We start from the raw sequence: 20,792 nt of genomic DNA, 5'->3' as shown, positions 1-20,792 counted from the left end.
GTGACCGACCATTCCCCTCTCCAATGGATGAGCCAGGCCAAGGAGAGAAATGCCCGGGTCACCAGATGGTTCCTGTCCCTTCAGAACTTCAAGTTCTCAGTGGAACACAGGGCAGGCCGCCTACAGGGAAATGCGGATGCCCTGTCTCGCGCACACTGTATGACATGTGTTCACCCCCTGAGGGTTGAACAAAGGGGGGAGGTATGTGGCAGGGCACATGGATCCGTGGTCGACGGAAGATACGTGTCACCGAGGTTCCTGGCCTCGGTGAGATAAGAGCCGGTAATTCTGTGTCAGCAGCAGCTAGTGCTGTTTGACATTTTTTTATTTTAGTGTGGCTGCAAAGCCGAATCCGGGCCGGCTCTTATTGGGAGCAGTTAAGGTATGGGGGGGTGGCTGCTCCCCACGCTCCAGGCCAGGTCTTGCCTGGGGTTTATAAGGCAGACAGTCTAACAGGTGTTTGAGAATGATCTCCATACACCAGAAGGCTGTGGAAGTTGGTGCTGAGGCTGGAAAAGTTACAAGCAGGTGAACTGATCCTTTGCTGTGTGTGAACAGCACCAAAGATACACAGGTGAATGGACTTGTTGCTGTGTTTAAAACCTGCCTTAAAAGACTGTCGTTTTCCTTTTTGTTGGGTGTGAGTTAAACACCAAGAAAGACTGTTACTTTTGTGTTCCTGAAGTGTAAATAAAACACTCCTGATTTACTTGAAGAACCATCTGTTTTGCCTCTATACTGCACCCGCAAATCCTACCTACCAGAGCAAATCCCCACAATATATATATATATATATATATATATATATATATATATATATATATATATATATATATATATAAACAGGAATAAAAATAAATGTATCTGTACATCTATCCATCTGTATATGTAGCCCTATTTGTCCCAAAAAAAAAAAAAAAAAAACTATATATATATATATATATATATATATATATATATATATATATATATACACCAAGAAAAAAAATACATGTATCCTATCTGTATGCAGTATGTAGCCCTGTTTGTCAAAAAAAAAAAAAAAAAAAAAAATATATATATATATATATATAATATATATATATATATATATATATATATATATATATATATATATATATATATATATATATATATATATATATGTACACACCAAGAAAATAAAAATACATGTATCCATTATCTGTATACAGTATGTAGCCCTATTTGTCCCAAATAAAGGAAAAAGAAAAAAAAAATATATATATATATATACAGTATGCCATGCACAGCTGCACCAGATTCTGAGTGCTCCAGTTTTAGTCAATATACCCCTTATTGTCTTTTGAGGGAGGGGAAAAACGGCGGTGAGGAAGGATTTTTTCCAGGGGCAGCTTGCAGAAAGCTGGAGGGAGGAGTCATCCTCATTCATCTGGTGGCACTGCCCCACAGGTGCCAACAGCACTGTTGTGGTCCGCAGCCTCTCCCAACTCACAGCCAATTGGGTGCCCAAAGAAATGAGAACACCCATGACTCTGCACCAGGGCGGCTGATAGGGGTGGACCACCATCACCCCCTGTAGGGGACCCGGGCACACAGGGGGGCCCTAATTGGAATCGGTGAGGTTGGGCAGAGGGGCAATTACAGAAGGAAGCCCTGTGCTGCTCTCTGCAGCAGCTGAAAGCCAGCTCCTCCTCCTCCTGCCAGCTTTCAGCTACTGCAGGGAGAGACACAGACACAGGGCATCATTCCTGTAATTGCTTCTCCGACACCGATCCCCATCTCTGTTCTGTTTGCTTCTGATCCCCCCTCTCCCCTTGTGCCCCCCTTTCTGAAAGGATTGGGCTGTCTCTTTGCTGAATATATGAGGCTGTCTCTTTGCTGAATATATGGGGATGTCTCTTTGCTGGATTGGGATGTCTCTTTGCTGGATATATGAGGCCGTTTCTTTGCTGGATTGGGATGTCTCTTTGTTGACTATATGGGGATGTCTCTTTGCTTGATTTGGATGTCTCTTTGCTGAATATATGAGGCCTTCTCTTTGCTGGATTGGGATGTCTCTTTGCTGAATGTACGGGGATGTCTCTTTGCTGCATTGGGCTGTCTCTTTGCCGAATATATGAGGCCATCTCTTTGCTGGATTAGGATGTCTCTTTGTTGACTATATGGGGATGTCTCGTTGCTTGATTGGGATGTCTCTTTGCTGAATATATGGGGATGTCTCTTTGCTGCATTGGGCTGTCTCTTTGCTGGATATATGAGGATGTCTGGATTGGATTCATTTTCATATACTGTACTAAGTTGTAAGAAGGATAAAATAAAAGTGGGTGCACTGAAGGACTCAGAGGGATAGCTAGTGGGCAGATTTGGTGGGACGGCCCTAGAGAATGTTGGTTGTCAGGCCAGGAGGGGGCCCAGGGCCTAAAGCTGTGTAAGGGGCCCCTAAATTTCTGATGGCTGCCCTGTCCATCAGTATGCCCAATGTCAGCATATGAGCAGAAATGATGGGCTCCATGAACTGCTTCTTTGCCCTCCAGTCTGAGCCCTGCTGTGCCTGGAGTTCAGCTTTACAGGGCAGTGCCAAGACACCCGAGTTTATAGGAGAGGTCAGCCATGGCATCTTATTCATTATTTTTGGTACATTTCCTTTAAGATAATGTTACAATGTTACAATAATGTTTTGCTTGGTAATGTTACAAAACTCTACATCCTGCATGGAGTTTCACAATAGATAAGAGACGATAAAAAGTTTTCTTCATAGTCTGGTGACCTTCTGAGCATAAACATGACATGATAAGCCAAATACAGATAAATACGGGGACCCATCCCGGGGTCACAGGTTTCTACATGCTGGAAAAGTGATTGTGACTTCAGGTCTAGTTCTGATAACAATACAAACATAAAACAATACAAAACAAAATAAAACAATACAAACATAACAAAACACGAAATGTATGATCACTACACAGCCTGACTATAACTAGTTTAGGGCTCCTTTAGACTTGTGGTTGGGGGACTTCAGCTCCAGAAGATTTTACCCCCTTAATGACCAGGCCATTTTTTGCGATATGGCACTGCATTAATTTAACTGACAATTGCGCGGTCGTGTGACGCTGTACCGAAATAAAATTGATGTCCTTTTTTCCCCACAAATAAAGCTTTCTTTTGGTGGTATTTGATCACCTGTGCGATTTTTATTTTTTTGAGCGTCTACAAACTAGGGGAAAGATGTATGTCGTTTTTTATTTATTTATTTATTTATTTTACTAGTAATGGCGGTGATCTGCGATTTTTAACGGGACTGCAACATTGCGGGGGACAGATCAGACCCCTAACTGACATTTTTTTTTGCGCTATAATAAAAAAAAAAGTCAATTTTGAAAAAAATAAATATTTTTTACTTTCTGCTATAAAACATATCCAATAATTTTTTTTAAAAAAAAATCTAATTTCTTTATAAGTTTAGGCCAATATGTATTCTGCTAAATATTTTTAGTAAAAAAAAATCCCAAAAACCATATATTGATTGGTTTGCACAAACTGTATCGCGTTTACAAACTATGGGAAAGATTTATGGACTTTTATTTTTTTTTTACTGTTTTTATTAGTAATGGCGGCGATCAGCGATTTTTAGCAGGACTGCGACATTGTGGCAAACAAATCTGACACTAATGCCTCAGTTCCACTGAGTGGTACGGTTCGGTTCGGTTCAGTACGGTACGGTTCGGAACTGTACACATTGCATTTCCACTGCCAATAGTACCCTTTCATGATAGGCGTGGTGTAGCAGGAAAGCTGTGATGGACGATTCTCTGTCAACCAATCAAAGTTCTGCAGAGTGTAGCTCCACCCTGTTGGTATGGTACTAATGTGCTTGGTACCCCAACGAAAGGGTCCCAAAAAAGTGGTACGGTACGGTTCGGAATTAGGGTACCATTCACAATGGAAACGGCAAAAATAGCGTACCGTACCGAACCGAACCGTACCATAACGCTCAGTGGAAACGAGCCATTAGTGACACTTTTTGGAGACCAGTGATACCAATACAGTGATCAGTGTTACAAATATGCACTGTTACTGTATAAATGACACAGGCAGGGTAGGGCTTAACATCAGGGACGATCAAGGGGTTAAGTGTGATCCTAGGGAGTGCTTTCTAACTGTGTGGGAGATGGACTGACTGCAGGAAGAGAGAGATCTGTGTTCCTGATTAGTAGGAACACAAGACCTCTCGCTTCCAGTCTGACAGAATGGCGGTCTGCCTTGTTTACATAGACAGACCCCTTTTCTGTCAGTCTCCTAAACGATCGTGGGTGGCCGGCATCTGTTATGGCTGCCAGACCCGCTGATTGGCTCCCGCTGTGTCCAATCACAGTGGGAGCGTGGCTCTGGCAGCGCACGCACTCCCTAGAGCCCATCTACAAAATCATGTACAGGTATGTTATTTTGCACTTAAGGGCCACTCTGCTGCAGTAAATGTACATGGAGCCGTCCTTAAGTGGTTAAAATCACAGTTGAGTCACAACCACCCAACTGCTAGCGGTGCAGAATGGAAAAAATGGTTTCCTTTCGATTCGTAATTTACATAAATCCCTTTTGTTTATTTGAATTTGAATCGATTCGAATTTTCCAAATACGGTCGAATTGAACTCAATTCACCCAAATTTAAAAAAAAATGTGAATGGATTCAAATCCGAATCGATTACTATTTAAAATCAAATTTATTCTTTTTGAAATTCAAATTTCCGTTATATATTTTTTTTGTATTCTATTCTACCAATTTCTCTCCTTCAGTCAGCTAATGTCACCCCAGTGCTGAGGGGGAGGGGCAGAGGAGGGTCAAACAAGGATGCTGTGGAGGCAAGTGGGTGGTCCTTGCCTAATAATTAGAGGCGGGGTTTTGGTGGGCCACTCTGTTAAGGGGGTTGGGTCTGGAAGAGACCGGTTGGTCACTGGATGACGTCTTTTTTTTATAAAACATTCATTGGACGGATGTCGCACACATTTCTGCATGCTGCACAGATTTTGGGTGTAATTTTAATTCCTATTATTGCCATCGTTATCCAGTAGCCAAAATGTGGTAAATTTTTTTTATTGAGAATTAATTGTGGAATTTCATAAAATGGTACTGCATTTTGACCACTAGATGGCACTGACATTCATAGGAATAAATCTATTAGAGAAATTCTGCATGAAATTCGTGCATCCTGCATGATTGTGTTTGACATCCATCCAAAAAATGTTTTATTAATAAACCTCTATAAGTGATGTGATCAGCCTTGCCTAGTTCACCTCTATGAACTACAGAAGGTCCATCCCACATGGTATATATTCGTTTTCTTTTTTCAGGCTCCCCCCTCTCATTTATTTTCACCTGGTGATCCTGACAGTAACATATTTCCTGCACTAGGGTGACAATGCTGCTCCCCTATTAATCCAGCACAGGAAGAGACTGTTGCCAACTAAGGACAGTAAGTACATTACTGCCAGGATGATCAGGAAAAACTAAAGAAAAAACAAAAAACGAATGCAGCCACCAGTGCAGGGCCAGTAAACTGCAACATATTAATTATTTTATTTGTTTATTTTTTTATATACAATTTCCATTCTTGCAGCTGTGTGATTTTACAGAGCAGAGAATTTATGGTCTTAAGTAGTGATCGACTGATTACCGGCAAAGCCGATATATCGAGGGCTGATATGCACTTTCCTCGATATATCAGAATTGGCCCTGGAGGTTACCAATATTGCTGATTTTTGGGAAAGTGTTTGTACCGGAGTGATGTCTGCAGCTAGAGGCATCTCCCCGGTACCGGCATCCATAGCCGACGGTCGGCTGTCTTGTAATGACAAACGATGCAGCTGAGAAGCCGCTCGGCTGTCATTCCAAGGAGCGGGAGAAGATGTCCCCCCCCCCCCCATTCCCCCACCTTCTGCGCCTTGCCCGGGTCTCCCGACCCACTGGGAGACCCGGGCAACCAGCCTGCACGGCCGCCGAAGACCCAATCAAAGCCTCATTCGGCTCTGATCGGGTCTCTATGTAAAAACCCGGAAGTGATGTCATGACCTCACTTCCGGGTACTGTCTGGCGCCAAACTTGGCGTTTTGAATGCTTTTAAGTGCAGAGGAGGGGTTTGGGGTCTTTTAGACCCCCAGATGCCTCCACAAGAGTACCTGTCAAGTGATAAAAATAAAAAAACATTTTTTTTTAAATGTATGAAAATATTGGCCAATATCGGCTGATACCTATATGCAATGGCCAAAGTATCGGCAACGAAAAACCGATATTGGCCGATCACTAGTTTTGAACTGGATGGACTATTGTCTTTACTCAACCTCACCTACTATGTAACTATGTAACTAGTCTCAAGGGTCAGCGACAATCCATATACTCTATCAGAGTCCACTATCAAGTAGATATAGGAGGAGTCCTTTGTAGTGCAGTCGCACATCTCTCCCAACAAGGAGTGTTGTCTCCAAGGGTTGGAGAGGCTGGATTCACCCCTTTTTTATGGATAGTGTAGGACCCACCGATAATGGGGTTACTTTGACGCAGTGGTGGGCTTGAGCACGATATGGCCATATGGTGGGACTAAACCCCCATTTTTATTTATGGATTGTCTCCATATTTGATAGTCATTTCTTTTGCATGGTTGCGCTATTCTTTTTTAATATACATGTTGCTTGGTCCATAGCTGCACCGGCTTTAGATATACATGTTCAGGGTTTGCTCCCCCAATTTTTTGCTTGTTTATAATCCATATACATTGCCTGACCAAAAAAGAAGTTGCCACCAAAAAAAAAAAAAAAAAGGGGTCCCACACTCTAATATTTAGTTGGCTTTGATTATGGCACGCATTCGCTGTGGAATTGTTTCGATAAGCTTCTGCAATGTCACAGGATTTATTTCTGTCCAGTGTTGCAATCACTTTTCACCAAGGTCTTGTATTGATGGGAGAGTCGGACCACTGAGCAAAGCCTTCTCCAACACATCCCAAAGATTCTCAATGGGGGAGTTCTGGACTCTGTGGTGGCCGATCCATGTGTGAGAATGTCTCATGCTCCCTGAACCACTCTTTCACTATTTGAGCCCGATGAATCCTGGCATTGTCATCTTGGAATATACCCGTGCCATCAGGGAAGAAACAATCCATTGAACCTGGTCATTCACTATATTCAGGTAGTCAGCTGACCTCATTCTTTGGGCACATGCAGTAATTATCCAATGGGATGAATGCTTAGTTTAGTTAGTTGCTTAGTTAATTCCAGGAAGCGACTTTTTTTTTTTTTTTGGCCAGGCAGTGTATTACTCCAATGTATCATATATCTCATGTTACCCTGGAAACAAATAATGTAACACAAGGCTTGAATGTGAAATCATTTGAAACGTGCAATCTCTGCTCAGAGTATTTTCATTAATTCATAAACGATTAATTCCTTATCTAAATAGCAGATCCAAAGTGCGATGGGTTGACTTTACACTGCGCACAGTGCAAAAATATTGCTAGCTAATTTCATAGATGCCAAGTTTCCTGGATCTTGGACCTCAATGCTGGCAATGGTGTGCTCAAGGGCCCCATTGTCATCTCTTGAGTTACTTTGCATATGCACTCAGAAAGGCATTCATGGGGGGGGGGGGGGGGGGGCTTCAAGTGGGTGGTCCTTGCCTAATAATTAGAGGTGGGGTTTTGGTGAGCCACTCTGGTAAGTGGGTTGGGTGGGTGGGCCTGAAGTGGACTGTAGGCAGGTCCTGGCTATGCATGCGCACTAACTCAATAAGCCAATCATTAGAGTGATCTGAGGTTGCAAGTGGGTGGTTCTTGACTAATAATTAGAGGCGGGGTTTTGGTGGGCCACTCTGGTAAGCAGGTTGGGTCTGGAAGAGACCAGTTGGTCACTGGGTGGGCCTGAAGCGGACTGTAGGCAGGTCCTGGCTATGCATGCGCACTAACTCAATAAGCCAATCATTAGAGTGATCTGAGGTTGCAAGTGGGTGGTCCTTGCCTAATAATTAGAGGCGGGGTTTTGGTGGGCCACTCTGTTAAGTGGGTTGGGTCTGGAAGAGACCAGTTGGTCACTGGGTGGGCCTGAAGCAGACTGTAGGCAGGTCCTGGCTATGCATGCGCACTAACTCAATAAGCCAATCATTAGAGTGATCTGAGGTTGCAAGTGGGTGGTCCTTGCCTAATAATTAGAGGCGGGGTTTTGGTGGGCCACTCTGGTAAGCAGGTTGGGTCTGGACGAAAAACCAGTTGGTCACTGGTTGGGCCTGAAGCGGACTGTAGGCAGGTCCTGGCTATGCATGCTCACTAACTCAATAAACCAATCATTAGAGTGATCTGAGGTTGCAAGTGGGTGGTCCTTGCCTAATAATTAGAGGCGGGGTTTTGGTGGGCCACTCTGGTAAGCGGGTGGTCTGGACGAGACCAGTTGGTCACTGGGTGGGCCTGAAGCAAACTGTAGGCAGGTCCTGGCAATGCATGCACACTAACTCAATAAGCCAATCATTAGATAGATCTGGGGTTGCAAGTGGGTGGTCCTTTCCTAATAATTAGAGGCGGGGTTTTGGTGGGCCACTCTGTTAAGTGGGTTGGGTCTGGACGAGACCGGTTGGTCACTGGGTGGGCCTGAAGCAGACTGTAGGCAGATCTTGGCTATGCATGTGCACTAACTCAATAAGCCAATCATTAGAGTGATCTGGGGCAGCAAGTGCTCGTGTAGTGATACCCCCAAAAGAGCCACTAGTTAAGATGGGTCTCTGAAGGCCTCAAAAAACCTTATGGAAGACCTCAGCCCCTCTGACACACCAGGCTGAAACACACAATTTCACAGAAGAACTCCAGCACACCAGTACCCAACAATAATCAAACTGAGCCTTAGAGCTCCCTCTAGTGACTAATGTAAACATTTCTACATTTAAAACAATAACTAACATTTGGAAAAGAAATTATATAAATGTATGAAAGTCATATAAAAAATACTTTTAGGTTTAACACAGCAAAAAAAGGTAAACTATTATTTTTTCTGGACATACATGTTTCTTGCCTTTTTATTTTTAAACAATTTTGGAAAGCTTGTATTATTATTACTACAGGTACTTACAGTATCTCACAAAAGTGAGTACACCCCTCACATTTTTGTAAATATTTTATTATATCTTTTCATGTGACACTATAGAAATTACAGTTTGCTACAATGTAAAGTAGTGATTATACAGCTTGTATAACAGTGTAAATTTACTCTCCCCTCAAAATAACTCAACACACAGCCGTTAATGTCTAAACCACTGGCAACAAAAGTGAGTACACCCCTAAGTGAGAATGTCCAATTTGGGCCCAAGTAGCCATTTTCTCTCCCCAGTGTCATGTGACTCATTAGTGTTACAAGGTCTCAGGTGTGAATGGGGAGCAGGTATGTTAAATTTGGTGTTATCGCTTTCACTCTCTGAAAATGGTCACTGGAAGTTCAACATGGCACCTCATGGCAAATAACTCTCTGAGGATCTGAAAAATCGAATTTTTGCTCTACATAAAGATAGCCTAGGCTATAAGAAGGTTGCCAAGACCCTGAAACTGAGCTGCAGCATGGTGGCCAAGACCATACAGTGGTTTAACAGGGCAGGTTCCACTCAGAACAGGCCTCGCCATGGTTGACCAAAGAAGTTGAGTGGACGTGCTCAGCGTCATATCCAGAGGGTGTCTGTGGGAAATAGACGTATGAATGCTGCCAGCATTGCTGCAGAGGTTGAAGGGGTGGGGGGTCAGCCTGTCAGTGCTCAGACCATACGCCGCACACTGCATCAAATTGGTCTGCATGGCTGTCGTCACAGAAGGAAGCCTCTTCTAAAGATGATGCACAAGAAACCCTGCAAACAGTTTGCTGAAGACAAGCAGACTAAGGACATGAATTACTGGAACCATGTCCTGTGGTCTAATGATACCAAGATAAACCTATTTGGTTCAGATGATGTCAAGCGTGTGTGGTGGCAACCAGGTGAGGAGTACAAAGACAAGTGTGTCTTGCCTACAGTCAAGCATGGTGGTGGGAGTGTCATGGTCTGGGGCTGCATGAGTGCTGCCGACACTGGGGAGCTACAGTTCATTGAGGGAACCATGAATGCCAACATGTACTGTGACATACTGAAGCAGAGCATGATCCCCTCCCTTCGGAGACTGGGCCACAGGGCAATATTCCAGCATGATAACGACCCCAAACACATCTCCAAGACGACCACTGCCTTGCTCCAGCATGTTTTCAGACCTAAACCCTATTGAGCATCTGTGGGGCATCCTCAAACGGAAGGTGGAGGGGCGCAAGCTCTCTAACATCCACCAGCTCTGTGATGTCATCATGGAGGAGTGGAAGAGGACTCCAGTAGCAACCTGTGAAGCTCTGGTGACCTCCATGCCCAAGAGGGTTAAGGCAGTGCTGGAAAATAATGGTGGCCACACAAAATATTGCCACTTTTGGCCCAATTTGCACATTTTCACTTAGGGGTGTACTCACTTTTGTTGCCAGCGGCTTAGACATTAATGGCTGTGTGTTGAGTTATTTTGAGGGGACAGCAAATTTACACTGTTATACAAGCTGTACACTCACTACTTTACATTGTAGCAAAGTGTCATTTCTTCAGTGTTGTCACATGAAAAGATAGAATAAAATATTTATAGAAATGTGAGGGGTGTACTGACTTTTGTGAGATACAGGGCCAGATTAACGTAGGGGCTATTGGAGCTGCAGCTCCAGGCCCCTACCTTAATATAGGCCCCGGGTTGGCCATATTCATTGTTACCGCTCTTCTGTCACTTGTAAACACAGAAGTCTGGCTTCTATGCTACAAGTGAAAGCACGCTTCTCCAGGCAGCTCCCTCAGAACCTCCCCACACAGCACGAAGGCCGGACAAGGAGGGACAGTTGCCGATGCATGGATGTGTTTATGGGCTTCAGAGACAGCATCCCATGTTGAATTAGGCATGCATGGCTGCACCCTTCCTCCTCTGGGTGCATGCCAAGGCACGGCCCTTAAGGCCCTTCAAAATCCTCAGCACCAAGCCCATGATGCTCTTAATCCGGCCCTGGTGAGATACTGTATATAGCACCATCAATTTACACATATGTATATCATACATTCACATCAGTCCCTGCCCTCAAGGAGCTTACAATCTAAGGTCCCTAACACATATTCATACATACACATACTAGGGCCAGTTTAGACATCAGCCAATTACCCAACCAGCATGTCTTTGAAGCGTGGGAGGAAACCCACGCAGGAGAACATGCAAACTCCATGCAGAGTGCCATGGTTGGGATTTGAAACAACAACCCTAGTGCTGCTAGGCAGAAGTGCTCCACTTAGCCACTGCACTGGCCATGTATGCAGCTCCAGGCAAACAGCTCATTACAAAGTACATATATGGAAGATGTATGACCTGCCAAAGGATTTTAATTCCTGTTCATCCAGTCTCGAGATTTACACAGCCCTGTCAGGAGACATTTTTTTTTTCTGCCGCAGTCTTGTCCCTTTCCCCAGCCTGTGGCTGAATGGTGAAAGAGAAGTTGCATATTGATGAGCTCATCTCTCTGTCACTCTGCTCTTTCCTCCTATTGGCCAGATAAGAGCACTACAGCACAGCTGATTGGCTTTTTGTACTGCTTCTTCCTCTTTAAGTCTGAGTTCTGCTGTACAGGGGATTGCAAAAGGCTAATACCCGGTCAGATTCAGAAATTTACACTTCTTGCAAAGAATACAATATTCACAAAGCTCCATTAATGTGTGTGTTGTTCAACTGCCTTGAGCTCAGCTTTAAGCACGCACCAAAGTGTTTCATTGTTGGTATTTTTATTATCCTTTTTTTTTCCCTGACAGTTTAAGCTATTGATATATGGGCAAAAACATTGTTTGTTTGATCTTTCTGGTATCTTCTCTCTGAAATGATGAAAAAAAACCTTTTGTGTAGAATTTTGCACCAGTTCTCTTTCTCGACTCAGAATGTTGACAATTTTTTGTGTCTCATAAATAAAATTAAATGCATGTATTCAAAATCTAAGAAAATTTTCATTTCCCATCCAATGCAATGTGAAGGTGTTGCAAATAAATAGAGGGGCTTCGTTAAATAATATCACTAAGCAGACTGAGGCCCCCTTAGAGTACAGCTACAATAAAAAAACATATAGAATATAAAATATGCTGTTCTGAGGCCATCTAGTGTTTAATTTTGTAATTGCACACTTTTAATGTTAGACTGCAACTAAAGTAGAATATCTATGTACATCATATTATACTTATAAATTCCTATCACATTTCATATATGAATATTACATCAAATAATATAGTAATAATAATTATTATTGTTATTATTATTATTATTATTTTTTTTCATATATAGTGCCTACAGTGTGTTTTTTATATTGCACATTTAATCTAGAATATGTACAGTATATATATAACAATTTTTAAAAAAAAATATCCAATAAAAAAAATTGAAAATCTGTATTCTGCTACATATTCTGAAAAAAAAAACCAAAAAAAAAACAACAACATTTTTTACATTCTGCTATAAAAAAATTCCAATAAAATAAAAATTAAAAATTCAATTTTTTTCATCATATTAGGCCCATTTGTATTCTGCTACATATTGTTGGAAAAAAAAGAAAATCCCCAAAAGTGTATATTGATTGGTTTGTGCAAAAGTTATAGCTTCTACAAACTAGGCGAAATATTTATGTCAATTTTTATTATTTTATTTATTTTTCTTTACTAGTAATAACGGTGATCAGCAATTTTTAGTAAGACTGCGACATTGCGGAGGACAGATTGGACCCCTAACTGACATTTTTGACACTTTTGGGGGGACCAGTGACATTACTAAAGTAATCAGTGCTAAAAATGTGCACTGTTACTGTAATAATGACACTGGCAGGGAAGGGGGTTAACACCAGGGGCGATAAAAGGGTTACATGTGTCCCTAGGGGGTGCTTTGTAACTGTGGGGGGGGGGCTTGCTGCATAAACATGGAGATCCCTGTGTTCATAACTGAAAGAACAGCGGTCTGCCGTGTTTACAACAGCAGACTGCGACCGCCGTTCTGTCTCCATGGGGAGCGATCGCGGGTGCCAGCGGCAATTGCGGCCACCGGACCCGCTGATTAGCTCCCCCTTGTGGCCAATGGGCGTGCGCACCCCGCTAGCAGTCCCTCGAAGCGGCGTACAGGTACATAGTTTTGCAGGACCGAGCCGACCTGCCGCAGTAAAACTACGGCGGCTGATCGGCAAGCAGTTAAAGTGTTTTTCTAAGCTTTCAAAACCATTTGTTAAATTTTAGCAGAGTAAGGAAGCATTAGACCCTCTGTTCCTTTTTTCTGTCCATTGGGGCGATTCACCCTTCTTATCTGTATTGATGACCTCTAGTCCTTCATTAAGGACAGCTGTATTGGGGATGATGGTCTAAGAAGGCTATTCTTCCCCACCCGGAAATTTGCTATCACTTCCTGTTGCGTCACTGGGACAGGAAATGTAGGAAAATTTCCCCAAAAAATTGGCAGGAGTTTTAACCCTTCCTTACTTTATCCAAAATTAAAAAGATCATTTTTCAGTTTATGTATTCACAATGTCTTATTTATGATGAAGGTTTTAGGTGCGAAACCCAAGCTGCCTGAAGGTGATGATGACACAGATCATGTGGCAGATGTCAGCAACAGAAAAAAAGCCAAGCTGCATATGGTAAGTTAAAGGGGGGTGTCAGGAATCGGAGGTGGGGATGGCAAGATCTGTGTGGCTACACTCAGGAAAGTGGAACCAGACTGTGTATGCTTTAAGTGAGATTTATATACAGTGAAAAAACAAAATCCATCCAAACACCAGCAAACAGTAAACGTAAAAATAAGTGAACCAATAACCCATTGACCGAATACCTGACTAATAACTAACAAAACAGAAAGCCTAGCTGGCCCTATATGGGTCGAATATCGAAAGAATTTTCAAAAATCAGAAATTTCATGCGTTTTGTGATCTCATGGTGCCACCATTCATTCCGAAATTCAACCAACCAAGCCTTCAATTTCACCCCTAATTGCTACAGAGAAGAATTTTCATGGCTGGGAATCTTCCTTTCTTTCCGTCAATTTTCTTTTCTTGCACTCATGTGCATTTCTTTTTCAATTATATTTCTCACACTTATTCTCCCATCATTAATTAGAAAATTGTTAATTTTAAAAGAAAATTCCAACGTGCCTGATCAATCAAATTCAATGGCCACATGAAAATCAGCCATTGCTGCAACCCACTAATGGTAAAAATTTGAACGAAAATTCTTAGATAAGATTTTCCAAAGAAAATTATTTCGAAATTCGACCAATGTATTGCCAGCCTAACAACTAACTATATACATAATAAATAAAATGGGGAACAAAGAAATGCAGGAAAAATTGGAGCTGCAGGGAGCAGATGGAAAGGGTGAACCAACACTGGGATCAAGAGGAAGAAGGTGCAAGGCAGCAGGATACAGGGTACAGTGTACAGGGCAGGAGCAGGAACAGATGGCAGGAGCAGGAACAGGATAACGGCTAGCAGTATCTGGCAGCAAGCAAAACACTGGAGCGAGTGGCACTAGTAGGGGAGGAACTAAATACCTTCCCAGCAGCCAGCATCAGGTGGAAACTGATTACTGGGATCTACTGGCTGCTGGCAGACACCCGCTGTTGGACACTGGATTACAACCCTTTGCCTAGGGAACCACGGTGCCACCAGCAGGTGATCAAGGTTCTCAAAGGGGGATTTGCAGGGTACCATCACCTACCTCTTAAATCTTCCCCCCAAACACATAAACATATGGGTTTAACCAATTACTTTTTGCCTATTAGACTCTTCATAATCTGTGGAATTAGTGGTGTGGCATCTTTGCCTATACGGTATACTTAGTGATAAAAATTATCACTCTTTCTCATCTCATAAAGCTAGAAAGCATACACAAAGCTTTAAATCCTTTACTCAGTGCCATGATCCCATTGTAAATCACAGCCTACAACCAGCTTGTTTATGTCACTTTCTCAGGTTTCTGATGCAAGTGGTTCCATGAAGATCACAGTGGTTTCAGAAGAGAGCCCCTTCTCTATGTCCCTGCTCCTGACAGAGGAATGCTTCATTCTAGATGCTGGAGACAAGATCTTCGTCTGGAAAGGTCACTATACTAGAGATGGGCAAACCTGGGATGATTTTTTTGGTCCGATAATTGTCATGTGTTCCAACTAGAACATTCAATCGACTATTTAAACTGAGTCGTTCTAAGTATTGCCTATGGATAGTTTTCTTGGCTTCCAGTGTAAGAAACCATTTGGTCATGATCCATCAAGAAAACTTCATATCCCCAACACTCCAATAACAAACAAGGACAATAGAATTTTTCCCAATGATTCAGGGTCTTAATAAGTCCTTTTTTTGGGGTGTAAACTTGAAAGGAACCCAATCATCTGAGGTGCTGGTGATCTGGACTTCTCTTGTTGTAAGTAATGGGGCGATTGGTGATCTCACTGGCTGAATGGTTGTAAGAACGCACACTCATGATACAATGGCAGCCCAGACTTGGAGACTAATTGGAAAGCAATAGGTTTCTGAAATTGGACAAGAGGAGAGGAGGAGCTTCTAAAAGGTCTGTCCCTCTAAAACTGATATTTCTGTAGCACCTCTCTGACACCCCAAAGGCAGAATGATACCTCCAGAGCAGTGGCGTACCTAGAGCATTTGGCACCCGGGGCGGATCCTATATCTGGCACCCCCCCCCCCCCCCAACTTTAAAATGTAAAAACACCCACAAAAAATTGTAATGTGTTCAAGAATATATTTTTTGCACAAATTTCACAGCCCCCCATCACAGTGCCCCTTGCAGTCTGCCCCCCGTCTCTCAAATCACAGTTCCCCCTTTTGCACTCTCTGCCTCCCCTGCACAGTCCTACCTTCAGCATAAATAGATAGCTAATATTATTAGCAATGTGTTTAAGTTTGAGTAATAGATTGGAGACTTGCTAAAGGAGATATTCAGAGACTACAGACATGATACAGGAGATGGTCAGAGACTACAGACATGATACAGGAGATGGTCAGAGACTGCAGACATGATACAGGAGATGATCAGAAACTAAGGGCATGATACAGGAGATGGTCAGAGACTGAAGACATGATACAGGAGATGGTCAGAGACTGAAGACATGATACAGGAGATGGTCAGAGACTGCAGACGTGATACAAGAGATGGTCAGAGACTGCAGACATGATACAGTAGATGGTCAGAGACTGAGGACAAGATACAGTAGATGGTCAGAGACTGCAGACGTGATACAAGTGATGGTCAGAGACTGCAGACATGATACAGTAGATGGTCAGAGACTGCAGACATGATACAGTAGATGGTCAGAGACTGCGGACATGATACAGTAGATGGTCAGAGACTGCAGACATGATACAGTAGATGGTCAGAGACTGCAGACATGATACAGGAGATGGTCATAGACTGCAGACATTAGTACAGTAGATGGTCAGAGACTGCAGACATGATACAGTAGATGGTCAGAGACGGCAGGCATGATACAGGAGATCCTCAGAGAATGCAGACATGATACAGGGGATGGTCAGAGACTGAGGACATGATACAGGAGATGGTCAGAGACTGCAGACATGATACAGGAGATGGTCAGAGACTGTAGACGTGATACAGGAGATGGTCAGAGACTGCAGACATGATACAGAAGATGGCCAGAGACTGCAGACATGATACAGGAGAAGGTCAGAGACTGCAGACATGATACAGGAGATGGTCAGAGACTGCAGACATGATACAGGAGATGGTCAGAGACTGTAGACGTGATACAGGAGATGGTCAGAGACTGCAGACATGATAGAGAAGATGGCCAGAGACTGCAGACATGATACAGGAGAAGGTCAGAGACTGCAGACATGATACAGGAGAAGGTCAGAGACTGAGGACATAATACAGTAGATGGTCAGAGACTACAGACATGATACAGGAGATGGTCAGAGACTGCAGACATGATACAGGAGATGGTCAGAGACTGCAGACATGATACAGGAGATGGTCAGAGACTGAGGACATGATACAGTAGATGGTCAGAGACTGAGGACATGATACAGGAGATGGTCAGAGACTGAGGACATGATACAGGAGATGGTCAGAGACTGAGGACATGATACAGGAGATGGTCAGAGACTGAGGACATGATACAGTAGATGCTCAGAGGCTGAGGACATGATACAGGAGATGGTCAGAGATTGAGGACATGATACAGTAGATGATCAGAGACTGAAGACATGATACAGGAGATGGTCAGAGACTTCAGACATGATACAGGAGATGGTCAGAGACTTCAGACATGATACAGGAGATGGTCAGAGACTGAGGACATGATACAGGAGATGGTCAGAGACTGAGGACATGATACAGGAGATGGTCAGAGACTGAGGACATGATACAGTAGATGCTCAGAGGCTGAGGACATGATACAGGAGATGGTCAGAGATTGAGGACATGATACAGTAGATGATCAGAGACTGAAGACATGATACAGGAGATGGTCAGAGACTTCAGACATGATACAGGAGATGGTCAGAGACTGAGGACATGATACAGGAGATGGTCAGAGACTGAGGACATGATACAGGAGATGGTCAGAGACTGAGGACATGATACAGGAGATGGTCAGAGGCTGAGGACATGATACAGTAGATGCTCAGAGGCTGAGGACATGATACAGGAGATGGTCAGAGATTGAGGACATGATACAGTAGATGATCAGAGACTGAAGACATGATACAGTAGATGGTCAGAGACTGAGGACATGATACAGGAGATGGTCAGAGATTGAGGACATGATACAGTAGATGATCAGAGACTGAAGACATGATACAGGAGATGGTCAGAGACTGCAGACATGATACAGGAGATGGTCAGAGACTGAGGACATGATACAGGAGATGGTCAGAGACTGAGGACATGATACAGGAGATGGTCAGAGACTGAGGACATGCTACAGTAGATGGTCAGAGACTGCAAACGTGATACAGGAGATGGTCAGAGACTGAGGACATGCTACAGTAGATGTCAGAGACTGCAAACGTGATACAGGAGATGGTCAGAGACTGAGGACATGCTACAGGAGATGGTCAGAGACTGAGGACATGATACAGTAGATGCTCAGAGGCTGAGGACATGATACAGGAGATGGTCAGAGATTGAGAACATGATACAGTAGATGATCAGAGACTGAAGACATGATACAGTAGATGGTCAGAGACTGAGGACATGATACAGGAGATGGTCAGAGATTGAGGACATGATACAGTAGATGATCAGAGACTGAAGACATGATACAGGAGATGGTCAGAGACTGCAGACATGATACAGGAGATGGTCAGAGACTGAGGACATGATACAGGAGATGGTCAGAGACTGAGGACATGATACAGGAGATGGTCAGAGACTGAGGACATGATACAGGAGATGGTCAGAGACTGAGGACATGCTACAGTAGATGGTCAGAGACTGCAAACGTGATACAGGAGATGGTCGGAGACTGAGGACATGCTACAGTAGATGGTCAGAGACTGAGGACATGATACAGTAGATGGTCAGAGACTGAGGACATGATACAGGAGATGGTCAGAGACTGAGGACATGCTACAGTAGATGGTCAGAGACTGAGGACATGATACAGGAGATGGTCAGAGACTGAGGACATGCTACAGTAGATGGTCAGAGACTGCAAACGTGATACAGGAGATGGTCAGAGACTGAGGACATGCTACAGTAGATGGTCAGAGACTGCAAACGTGATACAGGAGATGGTCAGAGACTGAGGGCATGATACAGTAGATGGTCAGAGACTGAGGACAAGATACAGGAGATGGTCAGAGACTGAGGACATGATACAGTAGATGGTCAGAGACTGAGGACATGATACAGTAGATGGTCAGAGACTGAGGACATGATACAGTAGATGGTCAGAGACTGAGGACATGATACAAGAGATGGTCAGAGACTGAGGACATGATACAGTAGATGGTCAGAGACTGAGGACATGATACAGTAGATGGTCAGAGACTGAGGACATGATACAGTAGATGGTCAGAGACTGAGGACATGATACAGTAGATGGTCAGAGACTGAGGACATGATACAGTAGATGGTCAGAGACTGAGGACATGATACAAGAGATGGTCAGAGACTGGGGACATGATACAGTAGATGGTCAGAGACTGAGGACATGATACAAGAGATGGTCAGAGACTGAGGACATGATACAGTAGATGGTCAGAGACTGAGGACATGATACAGTAGATGGTTAGAGACTGAGGACATGATACAGTAGATGGTCAGAGACTGAGGACATGGTACAGGAGATGGTCAGAGACTGAGGACATGATACAGGAGATGGTCAGAGACTGAGGACATGATACAAGAGATGGTCAGAGACTGAGGACATGATACAGTAGATGGTCAGAGACTGAGGACATGATACAGGAGATGGTCAGAGACTGAGGACATGATACAGGAGATGGTCAGAGACTGAGGACATGATACAGGAGATGGTCAGAGACTGAGGACATGATAGAAGATAGAAGAGCACTAGGGGGGCCGGAGAGCACAGACGAAGCAGAGAGCACTGGAGGAGTTGAAGGGCACGGTGGGGGGGGGGGGGGGCTGGAGAGAATTAAGAGGTGGTTTGGAAAGCATTGTAGGGGGGTTGGAAGGTGCAGGGGGTGGAGAGCACTGGGGGGGACAGGGAGCACTTGGGGGGGTGGGCAGGGAAAATCAGGGGGGTGGAGAGCACTGGGGGGGACAGGGAGCTCTTGGGGGTGGGAGAAAGCACTGTGGGGAGCTGAAGAGCATGGGGGGGGGGCTAAAGAACAGGGGGGGTCAGCAAAAGAAGTTGTATAGGAGGGGGATGGGGCAGCTGCATATAGATGAATTGATCTTTCCCTATTCTTCCTGCAGGAGGGAGAGGAGGAGAATCAGTTATTCAGCAGCTGCAGGACGATTAGAGAAAGATGAATTCCTCTATATGCAGCAGCCCCAGCCCCAGCCCCATCCCCCTCCTATCCAGCACACACACTTGGGCAATGGGCACTCACCTTGTTCCCGCCGAGGCTCCGCCCCTTCTTCCCGCCGAGGCTCCGCCCCCTTATTCCCGCCGCGGCTCCGCCCCCTTATTCCCGCCGCGGCTCCGCCCCCTTATTCCCGAAAGCGGCTCCGCCCCCAGCTAGCAGCACGGACTGAAGGAGCTGCCACTGCAGCTGCCTTCACACTGCGGGATCTGTCTGAACACACCGGCAGGACACCGGCTGACACCCCCAGAGCGTGGCACCCGGGGCGGGCCGCCCCCCCGCCCCCCCCCATTGGTACGCCACTGCTCCAGAGGCAGGGGCAGGCTAGCCTTTCATCCCATGCCTAAAGTAGGGGACTGAGAAGGAAAATTGGGCATCAGTCACTTTTTTTTCTTTTTAGAGTTTTATTGCAGAACAGTTAGGGAGGTGAGGGTTAGGGGACACAGATATCATGCAATTGCAGATCACTTACAGACTCTCCAGATACAGATGAGTGTCCAGCTTTACAGTGCCAGAACCTTTAGGCGGACCTAGCACCACTGTTAGCATGTTCCCAAATTTCGGTGCATCATCCAAGTGAGTCTCCAGGCTGTTCTGAGAGACCAGCCTTCTTACTGGCTCTCTCCAGCAATGGGCCTCCCCTGGGTCTCCTTCTTGGCGCAGCTTCCCCTAGACCAGGCAGGACAGCATCAGTACTCCTCCAT

General features: G+C 44.3%; 1 protein-coding gene across 1 annotated transcript in view; it reads left to right on the top strand.

Moving 5' to 3' along the window:
- Positions 1-20,792, top strand: part of LOC309556628 (scinderin-like) — a gene marked incomplete at both ends in the record, with an annotated part of 86,130 nt that overhangs the window by 24,891 nt on the left and 40,447 nt on the right. Inside the window, 2 exons of the mRNA XM_082259061.1 lie at positions 13,606-13,698; positions 15,028-15,154. Coding sequence (XP_082115187.1) covers positions 13,606-13,698; positions 15,028-15,154 — 220 coding nt within the window. The remainder of the gene's footprint in view (positions 1-13,605; positions 13,699-15,027; positions 15,155-20,792) is intronic.

This window comes from Pelophylax lessonae, assembly GCF_965119305.1.
Source record: "Pelophylax lessonae genome assembly, chromosome: 5".
Lineage (NCBI taxonomy): Eukaryota > Metazoa > Chordata > Amphibia > Anura > Ranidae > Pelophylax > Pelophylax lessonae.
Note: the sequence above shows the minus strand (reverse complement) of the source record. Positions and strands in the feature narration are given on the sequence as shown.